The sequence below is a fragment of the Varanus komodoensis genome, unplaced genomic scaffold (genome assembly GCF_004798865.1).
Source record: "Varanus komodoensis strain SLA01 unplaced genomic scaffold, ASM479886v1 scaffold15, whole genome shotgun sequence".
NCBI classification, from domain to species: domain Eukaryota; kingdom Metazoa; phylum Chordata; class Lepidosauria; order Squamata; family Varanidae; genus Varanus; species Varanus komodoensis.
In genome coordinates, this window is record NW_025335440.1 from 5663542 (window position 1) to 5674631 (window position 11090).

At 57.5% G+C, this 11090-nt stretch overlaps 1 protein-coding gene across 1 annotated transcript in view; it reads right to left on the minus strand.

The window, feature by feature from the left end:
* Positions 1–3200, minus strand: part of NBEAL2 (neurobeachin like 2) — a 90821-nt gene extending 87621 nt beyond the window's left edge. Inside the window, exon 1 of the mRNA XM_044424752.1 lies at positions 2950–3200. Within this exon, the coding sequence (XP_044280687.1) occupies positions 2950–2997 (48 nt within the window). The 5' untranslated portion in view covers positions 2998–3200. The remainder of the gene's footprint in view (positions 1–2949) is intronic.
* Between the last annotated feature and the right edge of the window lie 7890 nt (positions 3201–11090).

Consider the following 11090-nt stretch of genomic DNA (forward strand, 5'->3'; position numbering starts at 1 on the left):
GAAAGGCAGAGACCTGGCAGCCAGTAAACAAACGGAGCCAACGGAGCACGGGGTTATCGTGCGCCCGGCTGGTCTGAGGCACGGCGTGCCGGCCGGACCGCGCCGGTTGGTCGACGAGGCCACACCGAGGTGCAGGGACGGCGTGGCTTGCGGAGCGAGCCCTCGAGAAAGGGACTCCGCCACGCGGTTGGTTCTCTCCTCAGCCTCAGAGATGGCCTAGGGCTCCCCCAGGCAAAGAGTTCACTCTGTGCATGCTCAGATCACCCTCACTCACTGCCTGGGGGGGGATCCCGTTCCTACTTTTCAAGGGTTGCAACATGGCCTTTTTATCTTGCCTTGGCCCTCTTGCTAGGCACCCAAGGCAGCCCTTCCCCTCTCCCGTTCTATCCTCACCACAACAGCCCTGCGAGGTGGGTCAGGCTGAGAGTCTCACCCAAGGGGCTGCGTGGCCAAGCGGCATCCAGCACCCAGGTCTCCGGGGTCCCCAGTCCTGCCCGAGAAGGAAGTGCAGTCCCTCGGCCGCATCGCCAGCGCATCCCGTTAAAGCAGGTGGCGCGCCGAATCCCCGTGCAGGAAGGGGCGCAGGGTCCGCTCCCCACTCCAGCTGGGGAGGGACCGGAGAGGACGCGTCTCCGCTGGGGCCGTCTCCTCCGAAGCGTGCAGGCCTCCGCCCGGATTCCCCGCGTGCCTCTTGAGGGCCTGGGCGGTTCTGAGGCAGAACCGGCCCCACCAGCACCGCCACCGCTGCCCAGAAGGGAAGGGCTGCGCGGGGGCCGAGGTTCGGGGCTGGGCAGGCCCACGCTTCCGCTCACCTCCATGGCGGGCTGCGGCTCTCTGCGGATGGATGAATGCCGTGGGGAAGGGATGCCGGAAGGTGCGTGAGCATCGTGCCCTGCAGCCCGGCTCCAGGGCCTGGATGGCCTCCAGGAAAGGCTTCCTCAAGGGGCCCCTTCGACCTGCTAGCCGAGTTTTGCCCGGTGCTCTTCCTCCTCACTGAGGGCCGGTGTGGTGTGGAGTGGAGGCTAGAGGGTTGGCCTGAGGCTCTCTGCCTAACCTGCCCCACAGGGCTGTTGCCAAGTGGAAATGGAGAAATAAGTGGCCCGTGGCTCCTTGCAAGAAGAATAAATGCTGCTGCAGCAGCAGTCGATGCAATGCAATGCAATGCAATGCAATGCAATGCAATGCAATGCAATGCAGCTGATGATGGCTACCACCGGTGTGCTTGCCAGGCATCTACTGGCCCCTGCTCACATCACCACCCCTATCTGGGTCAGAGTAAGAGGAGGACAAATGCAGTCCCTGCAGGGGCTTTCAACCGTGGGCCCCCGCCGGCCAACTCTCAGCCTTGCTCAGCGCTGCCGGAGACCAAGCAAGCGACTGGCTGGTTCAGCTTCCACAACCCGCTGCCCCGCGGGGGCCCTTCGTGCGAGAGAGAGGGAGAAAAGAAACTGGAACGGGCTGGGCGGCTGGCACCCCACAACACGAGGCGGCCCCGGCTGCACAGCCCCCCGACACAGAACCCTCGCGGCCCAAACGTCTCTTCCTTCCTGCCCAGATGGGGCAACCCCTCCTGGCCCCAACCACAGACTTCTCATCTCCCTTCCTTCTTCACCTCCTGTCTTGCCTGTGCACCATTTCCTCCTGGTTCTTGCTCGCCGAGAAAGCCGCCCCTCCTCGTTGCAAATCGTACATGGCTTCTTCAGAAGCTGCTCTCCAGTTCTCTGGGGTGGGCAGTCCCCACCTTTCTTCCTCTAGGCATCTCAAGCCACATGCTCCCTCGACAGTCCCCTCCCACCTCTCAAGTTCCTAGTCCTCTGCATCTTTCCCTCGACTTCCCTGGCCCTTCTCCCAGGGCCTCCTCTCACCTCAGCCTGCCCTGTGCAAAGCTTCAACGCCCAGCCGGACTAACAGCGACTCCTTCTCTCACAGAAACCGTGCAGCGAACTTTCAGACAGACGCTGCCCTCCCCCCAGGGCAGGTAGGGATGACCCCCCCCCCCAGTGGCTCAGCCCGAGTGGGAAGCTCCAGAATCCCACTTGCAGTGCAGGGTCAGGATTCTTCAGCAACAAAGGCAGACAAGGCATCCTTGCAAAGGAGCCTCGGGGCAGAACGCGGGGCTGGCCTGCAGACGTTCCCTAGAGACATCCTGCCCGGCTGAGCGTATAAAAAAGATCTTTAAATCTCCAGGAACTTCAGCAGAGCTGCAGGCAAGGAAGCTGCGCTTTCAACTCAACACACTGTGCTTCCCCTCTCAAGTGCCTTGAAAGGTCGTCTAGACACTGAGCATGCAAAGGCGGCGGCTGGCTGAAGATTAATCCAAGGCTCCATCCTGGAGCACACGGATTTCAGGCGCACGTCCCTGAAGGAGCTGCATCCTTCCACTGACGGAGGCCTTCGGCGTGCGTCGTGCGTTCTGTTCATGCAGAAGTCAAGGGCCACCCCCCGGAAACCCACAAGCAGAACAGGAATGCGAGGGGCCCCCCCCCGATGTTTCTCAGTCCCTGCTCTACATAGACAAACTGGGGTGGCACAGAACCATGAGGACTAGCAGCCATGGACAGCCTCCCCTGCCACGAATTTGTCCAAACTGCACGACGTCTTGCGATGAAGTAGAGCAAGGGGATCGTTTGGCACTGCAGACACTAATTAGGAGAGAGCGGCGGCTCGGCTCGCAGGAGCAGGGGAGGGGGCGGGGATGGTGCGGCATGGGTGCTCGCCAAGGCGGAGGTGGGAGCCGCCAGCCAGGAATCAACCATGCACCCAAGGCTCTCCAGACACAGATGGGCTGCTCTCGCCCGCTCGTCTCTCCCCCACAGCTTGCGGGGACGGCCCGAGACCCCCGTGCCAGGCTCAGAGATGCACGGACGGGAGCAAAGCACGCACGAGCGACAGCCGGGTTGGAGGGAGGTCTGGGCCGCTCGCTGTGGGACGGGGTTTGCGAGGGGTTACCTGGCTCGGGACGGCAGGCAGCGGCGGCAAAGCGGCCAGGTGTTCCATGGTCCACCGGGGGACGGGGCTGCATGAAGAGAGGTGCGTCCTGGGGGGCCTCGGGGCTGCAGGGAGGAGCCGGCAAGGAGCAGCGGCCGTTGCCACTGCCCGAAGCAACGCGACCAAAAAGTGACTTTCACAGAGTGGCGCTTGTGTCAAAAGGGAGCATCAGGAAATGCCAAGTCACTACAACCGACAAACGCTTCCTTTCCCCGCTGCAAGAGTTGCCGCAAGAACACTCTGTCTCGCCCAGATGCTCGGGCTGCTGCAAACAGCCCAGCCGCGCACCTCGCCGCCAGGTCCCCGCTCAGGCGCAGGGGTGCTTTGTGCAGGCCGTGGCTGCTGGAAGGAGTCCCATGCGCCTCGGCCCTGCTCGCTCGCGTGGAAATGCGGGAGCCTGGCTGGCTGGCAGGGCCGTGCAACTCTCTAGGTGGCCCGTCCCCTGCAGAGAGTTTGAGAACACGCACTCCTGGGCTTAGTCTATTAATTAATTGATTAGATCTATATCCTGCCCTTTTCTCTTTTAAAGAGCTCAGAGCAGATTGCATCATTCTCCTCCTCCTGCTCACCATCTTATCCCCCAACGACAACCCTGTGAGGTAGGCTGGGCTAAGCCTGTGACTGCTCCAAAGCCACCCCTTGGCTCCATGGCTGAGAAGGGACTTGAACCCGGGTCTCCCGAGTCCCAGCCCTGCGCTCTTGCCCAGGGCACCCCCCTGGCCCATTCACACTTTGAGAGCCAGTGTGAAGCTTAAGGGGCCAAAATCCTATTCTCTGGATTTCTCCAGGGCGACCCCGCCCCACCCCCCAAAAATCTCCGATCCCTGTTAAAGCCACAAGTTATGCCAGGCAGCTCTGGCCCCCTCTAAACCCTGCCCTCCGCCTGAGGCAGCAAAGTCGGGGGTCAGAAACCTGGTGCCCCCAAATGTTTTTGAAAACAACCCTTGCAATTCCTGACCAGTGGCCGTGCTGGCTGGGGATGATGGGAGTTCTAGTGCAAAACATCTGGGGGAAGAGCGCTAGTTGGCCTATGGCTGATTTAAAGCGAAGGCAGGCCTCTAACGCCCCTCAGTTTCTGAATGTCTCCCTCTTACCCCGCAAGTTCAGTGAATTCCTACAGCAATTACTGGGACGAGCACACAGGACGCCTGTTAGCACCGCAGGCACACGTCCGATCGGATTCCGGGCACCTCTGGAGGTCGGTGCATGCCGGGGAGGGACGCATTCTGCTACGAGTCCGGAGAGGTCCGGGCCATCCTGGGAGAAATGCCGGAGCCTTTTGCAATGCCGTGCGTTGCCTCCCTCCACCCACCCGCCCGCCATCTCCCTCTCCCCACAAGAGGTTGAGCAAGTGGGGAGAGGCGGGGCAGCCAGTCCCAGCTTGCCTGGGCCTCGCACTTCTGCAAGAAACAGATCCAAGGGGCAGCCTTGAAATAATACACGGAAAAGTTTAGAGCGCGGCAAACGGAGGGTTCCGTGCTGACTTGACTTCCTGGCACTCCGTGCGAAGGTCGTGAACTGCGCCCATCCCACGTTTCACACAGACACCAACGCGGAAAGAGAGAGAGACAGAAAAGGGCGACTTGCCTTCAGTCCCAACCTGGGACTCTTTATACTATACGCATTTTAACTCGTGAGCTCGAATCTGGGGCTTCCTGCACAAACACATCAGCACCAGGCAAGACGGAATCAAAACAGACGAGCGTCAGAAGCATCCGAAAACGGCAAGCAGGATGCTGGAGCTACGGTTTCTCTCTGCATTGTGCCGATCGATCACTTTTTACTTTTACGGGCTAACCTGCCCAGGCACCCCAATTAACTGGGCACCAGATTTTGAAGTAATTTATGATGCTTGAAATGGGAACAGCGTGGTTCCCCTACAAGCAACGGAAGCGCCCTTTTACTTATACGCATGCTGTTCTAAATGAACGAGAACTCGTACGAATAAAGTTGACTAAGATTTCTATTGGACAACAAGCTCAATTTGATGATGATGATGATTCTGTTCAATTCAGAGCACGTATTTCAGCACGACAATTAGTGCCACAGAATCCCTTAAGCTGGGAGAATGAGCTGAACCACAAAACCCATATTCAGCTCTTGAGTGTGGGTTGTCTGAACCCTGGCCAACTGCTTTCAGACAACCCGATAACCGAGGCTCAAGGACTGAGAGGGCTGTCCCCAAACTGGGGACTGCGGTTGACATGTAGACCGTTGCGTTGTCTGAAACCAGCCTGGATAACAAACCACGGTGAACAACCAACTGTTCCCAAGCAAGCAGGAAACCGCGAGGGTTTGATGGTTGTTTGTGCTCAACAGGCCATAGCTCGTTGGGCAGCTAAGCCCAGACAACACAATAAACCGTGGTTTGACAACAAGCCACATCCAACCCGTACTCAACCGTTAAGTGCTGTCTGAACCCAGTCATGGTCAGCTGGCCCAATCTATGGAATGCGCTCCCCAGAGAGGTCCGCCTGGCGCCGTCGTTATTTGTTTTTCGGCGCCAGGTGAAGACCTTTTTATTTAAACGTCCTTTTAATTGTTAACAATATTTGCTTATTTATCTGGCCAGGGCGACTTCTTTTACATTGTTATTTATTTTATATTGTTATTTTTGTATTGTTATTTTTGTATTTTATTGTATTTTTTTGTGTTGTAAGCCGCCCGAGGCTTCGGCAAGGGGCGGCATAGAAATGTTTTAATAAATAAATAAATAAATAAATAAATTAAAAAAAAACAAGTGGCAATAAGACTGAGAAGTAAAGAGGGCCGGAGGATGCAAAGAGACAATACGACAAGACGCTTTCAGCGCCGACAGGTGTGACTCCAGCGGTCAACGGCAGTTTCACAGGGGCATCTGCTTCCTCGCCCGAGACTGCAGCCATCAGAGGCTTGCCAGTTCTTGCTCTCCGCCAGGTGTATTCACCTGAAGTGCGCCTTTCAGATGCTCTGCACATGTTTCTTGTGGCACAAGCTCTTGTGGGGGGCAAGAGAGAAGATGGTTCAGCCCCTTCTTTATCTAAGCTGTTGCAACGCTGCTCTTTGGCAGCTCATCTGCTGTGAAGTAATAAAACTGTAAAGATGTAAAAATCACAGATCCTGCAGAAGAATCAAAAAGAAACAGCGGAAATACACCAAGAGGGCTGCCCGGGGTCTCACGCTAGAAAGGCCCTGCAGGGCGAGTATGGGAGAATTCACCACGGGCACCGGGGCTCGGCTTTGGGGCACGGGGCTCCACACCAGAAAAGGGGACAGGGCTCGGAGGAAGGCCCAGCAGGCTGATCCCACTCGGCCCCTGAGTGAACAGGTGGGAATCCCCATGCAATCCCCTCCCAAGCCACTTAAAACACTGTCGCCCCAAGCCGCCATCTTGAACGGAGCCTGGGAATGACCCGGATGCGGGAACCAGCGCATTTCTGAACATGCTTAGCCGCCAAGTCTGGCCTTGCAAAGAGGACGCGGCTGCCAGCTCTTGGTCAGATGTACTGAAAAGGTAGCTCAAGATTCCTGGTGCTGTACAAGAAGTGACGATTAAGGCACATGCGCACCGGAACAGCAGGCCCGGAGAGAAGGGCGTCCGATCGCGAGGACCACGTCCCTTGCTTCTCCACAGCCCCAGCGCTGAGGCTGCTGTTGCTCCACCCCAAAAAGTGAGTCTGAACGACCCGGGAGAGAGGAAGCACTTCCCAAGCTTGCCGGAATTAAGAAGAGAAAGTTGCCTGGCTTAGCAAAGCAGGATCTGAAAGACTAATGACTCTTTCGACAAAAACATGCTCTTCACCACTTCCTCTGCTCCCTCGAGCTTGCCCGAAACAGAAACTTGGGTTCTGGCGCTGAGCGCCTCTAGCGTGCTTGAGAGACCGCCCCCTCCCCGGCACCGACTGCGACCGCACTGGGGAAATGCTTCGGCTTCACTCCATTTCCCCTTGTGTGGCGATGGGAGTTGTTTTTCCCTATTCCTTTTTTGAATGTTGCACCGGATGCGATACATCGACTTCGATGTTTGCGTGTGCCAACCGTGTGACGCCCTGTCCTTAAAAGGGCACGTGTGTGGGGCCAGAAATGTAGGTGAGGGTCCAAACTCAAACGACCCTAACCTTCGGGAAACACTGTCCCAGCCCTCATGGCTCCTGGGAACTACAAGGCACAACGCAAGAAAGAGAGCGCAAGGGAGCACTGAGTGAAAATCGAAGTCAAACATCCTGCTCAGACAGTGACGGAGCGCTATTTGATCCTGGCTTGTTCAATAATCCAGAGTTTGCACGAACTGGGTTTCCTGCTTTGGGCATAACAACAAACTGCGGTTTGTGTTGAGCCAGGGAATGGGTGCTTCGGATCCCCTCCCGGCAACCATGTACGGAGGAGAGAGGTGAACGTGGCATTGGGATCCAGGATCAGAAGGAGGCATCCCCTTGCTGAACGGTGGAGCTAGGCCAACCGCTCAGCATCAAGCAAACACGCCACGATGCGACATCTGCGTCCTTTTCAAAGGCGGGAAACTGTTCTGGTCTGGATTTATTTGCTTTTTGGTTCAAATGTTGCAAAATGCAGAAATAAATAATTACCGGGCACGCCAAGAAACGGCTTCAGCTGCTAGGCAGTAGAGACGCCCGCTCGGGCCCTCGGGAGCAACGGACGAACAAACACGCAGACGCCACCGCAGCTACGTGCTGATGCCTCTCTCGGCGTGTTTAAAGGAGCCCGTCTCCTAAGGGTCCGAAGGGAGACCCCTTTGCAAAAAGGGATGTACGGAATGGGGAGGGGAGGGCATTTAATTTCTGGAAAAAGCTCGGGCAGAAACATCCATGGTTTGGGGGGGGTTGGCGGGGGGAAGCAACCACCAGCCAAGCCAGAGACTCAGAAGCAGCGGCCAGCTATTCAGGGGCCCCTGTGCCTTCCTTTCGGCAAGTGCCTGGTGGGCAGGCGGACGCAGAGCAGAGCGGCAAGGAGCAGGGGAGCTGTCTCGGTGAGAGGTCCTGGGGCTCACGGGGCCAACAAAGCAGTTGTGCCAGCTATGACAAAGCCCATGTTCCCCATGTAGGAGGTGGCAGCCTCACCCCCCACATCTCCCCTTGGAAGGACCATGGGCTGCAGCTTCACCTGTCTGGGCGGCACACCTGGGTGAGATGAGAGGCCGCTCTGCTTTATCCACCCGCCCAGTGACCCAGAAGGTCCAAACACGTAAGAGCAATTCTGGCCTACCTGGGCAGGCAGCTTGGCGGCTTCTGAGCCCAATGGGAGGTGCTGGTTTTGAGCTACAAAGCCTCACACAGTTTGGAGAGGCGATACCTGACAGAACACCTTTCCCAATCCCTCTACCTGGATGCTACAACCAGCAGCTCAGCTCTTCTGAGTGCCACCTCCACTGTGTTGATGAGTTAACGTGCTTCCGGGGAAGCTCCAACTTCAGCAGGCTTTCTCGGCTCCTTAATTTGGCCACAACCATCCTCGTTAAAGTGCCCAATCTTTTTACTTCCTCCTGCCACATTTTATCTCCGGAGGAGGAGCCCAGCAACTTCAGATGCTATTTCACAGAAGAGTAGAGTTGCAAGGGGCCACAAAGGCCACGGGTCCAACCCCTGCTGTGGCAGGACACCAAGTCACATCATTCCACTCCGGTGGCTGCCCAGTTCCTTTCGAATGTCCCAGTGCGGGAGAGCCCCCCACCTCCCCAGGCAGCCGGTTCCACTGCCGTGTTGCTCTGACAATGAGGACGCTTTTCCTGATGTCCAGCCTGCATCTGGGTTGTCACAGCTTGAATTGATTATTCCGTGTCCTACACTCTGCCATCAGCAAGAAGAGATCTTGGCCTTCCTCTTTGTGGCAGCCTTTGAGGTCCTTCTAGAGGGATCTCATGTCCCCCCTCAGCCTTCTCTTCTCAAGGCTGAACGTGCCCAGTTCTCCCAGTCTCTCCTCTCAGGGCAGTTCTTCCAAACCCTAGATTATTTCTCTTGCCCTTCACTGGACACTTTCTAATTTACCTCCATCTTTCTTAAATCCTGATGCCCAGAACTGGACACAATATTCCAGGTGAGGTCTGACGAGTGAGGAGTAGAGGGGAACTACTACTTCTCGTGATTTAGAAGTAACGCTCCTGATAATGCATCACGCAATTACATTTGCCCTTTTTCTAATTTTCCTGCATCTTGCTTAAATCTTGGTGTCCAGAACTGGTTGCCCAGCTTCGGTCCAGCTTAAATCCCTTACGTTCCGCCCTGCTGCAGACCTTTCCCAAAGGCATCTCCGCCGCAGCGCAGGCCCGCACCTGCTCCAGGGCCACGACCCGCCTCGCAGGCAGGCCCCCACGCCACCCGTTCCCACGCGGGAAAAACGCCAGCCTCCAGCCGGACGCGGCCACCTGCCCCTTACCGCACTCCTGGCACCTGCGTCGCCCCGATCCATGTTCGCCTCCCGGCCCCCTCCCGGCCACGGCGCTCCGAACGGCCTCCCTGGCCGCCTCTGCCGGCGCATCTCCTCCTCCTCCTCCTCCGAGGAGACGGGTGCGGCTCCGCGCTGGGAACAGGTCGGGCGTGCGTGGCCCTCGGAGAGGCGCCGCCACTTGGCCAGGCCCCAACGGCACCTGTGGGATCTTGGGACATGCCGAAAACGAGTGTCACACACCTTCTTCGAGTTCTCGGGGAGCGCTTTTCTTTGGCGGGGGCGGGCGTGGGGAGGAGGATTGAGCATGCGTGACTGGTCGGGAAAGTCGCTCTGTTGCTCGGGGCAGTGGCTGCCTGTCCCGACATGTTCCCGCAGGAAGGGGGAAGGAAGACGGACGGACGGGCGGGCGACCCGTGTGCCAGCGAGCGAGCGAGCCGTCCTGCGTTCGTTCGCTGTGTTGGGCGCTGCATGCTCATTCCTCTCCACAAAGGGAGCCCTGGCCGAACCTGTAGCACCTGTTTGGTTGCTCCGAGGTGGGGCAGATCTATTTAAGCAATGACTATCTCCGGGGTGGGGGGAGAAAGAGTCGCAATCAGCCCCATGGAAAACCATTTTCGTTTCTTTTTACGAACAGACCTCGCTGTACCCACACCCGATGAAAGCCTGGAGACTGGTTGCCTCCGATCCCAGCGCCCTTCCCCCCCCCCTTATCTCCAGGGATCGCGCTGCTGCGTGAGCATGATGGAATCAGAGAAACCGGTATGGGCTGGGGAACGTGGGAAGGACGTTGGCTTCCGCTCCTGCAGCTCAGCAAGCCCTTCAGCTTCCCCAGATCTGGTACCTCACGCAGAGACCATCATCTCCGCAAACTTCCTTTACTGTTCCCAAGCACAAATCACCCACAACAGATCTCTGAGCATGCACAGTGTTTTTTTTTTTTTTTTAATCCAACCTTGGGAGGGGCCCTCTGAAAGGGAGCGTGCCTGCTTGGCTGGTTCGCTTGGGCCTCCTGGCCCCGGGGTCAACAGTGGGAGTGTCTTGGACTGCATTCGGGAATTCCTCGCCCTCAGAGGCCCCTCCCACTGGCTGGGCATCCCAGTCTTCCCAGACACTGCCTGGCTTGGAGATAACCACCTCCACCTCTTCTGTCTCAGAACCTTGACTAGCTCCACAACCCCAGGCTAATCTATTTCACCTTCTGACTCGGAAGAATGATCTGGGAGGCAGCCAGCAGTCCGGGAGAATGACTGCCCAAAACATCCAACCTTCTTACCTATCTAACTTACACCGATCCAACAAGCACCGTTCCCTGCCGATTTCTCTCCAACGCTGCCGGTGCTCTTCCGCTCCGCCACGCCACACTACATACACCGCAGAGGAGCCGACGTTCTCCCTGATGCCCACGCATCGGACGCTGCCGGCTGCAAAAGCTCATGCCAGAATAAATGTGCTGCTCTTTGAGGTGCTGCAAGCCTTGCATATTTTTAGCGAGGGCGAGTTCCCGTGAGGTCCACTGGACACACCTGCTCTGCCGGCTCGAAACCTCTCAGCAGTCCCTTGGATGAACTGAGAAAAGAGCCAGGGGGGCGCAGTGGTGAAGAGCGCGGGACTGGGACTCAGAGGATCCGGGTTCGAGTCCCTGCTCAGCCATGGAGCCAACTGGGGGACTTTGGGCCAGTCACAGACGCTCAGCCCAACCTACCTCACAGGGTTGTTGTTGT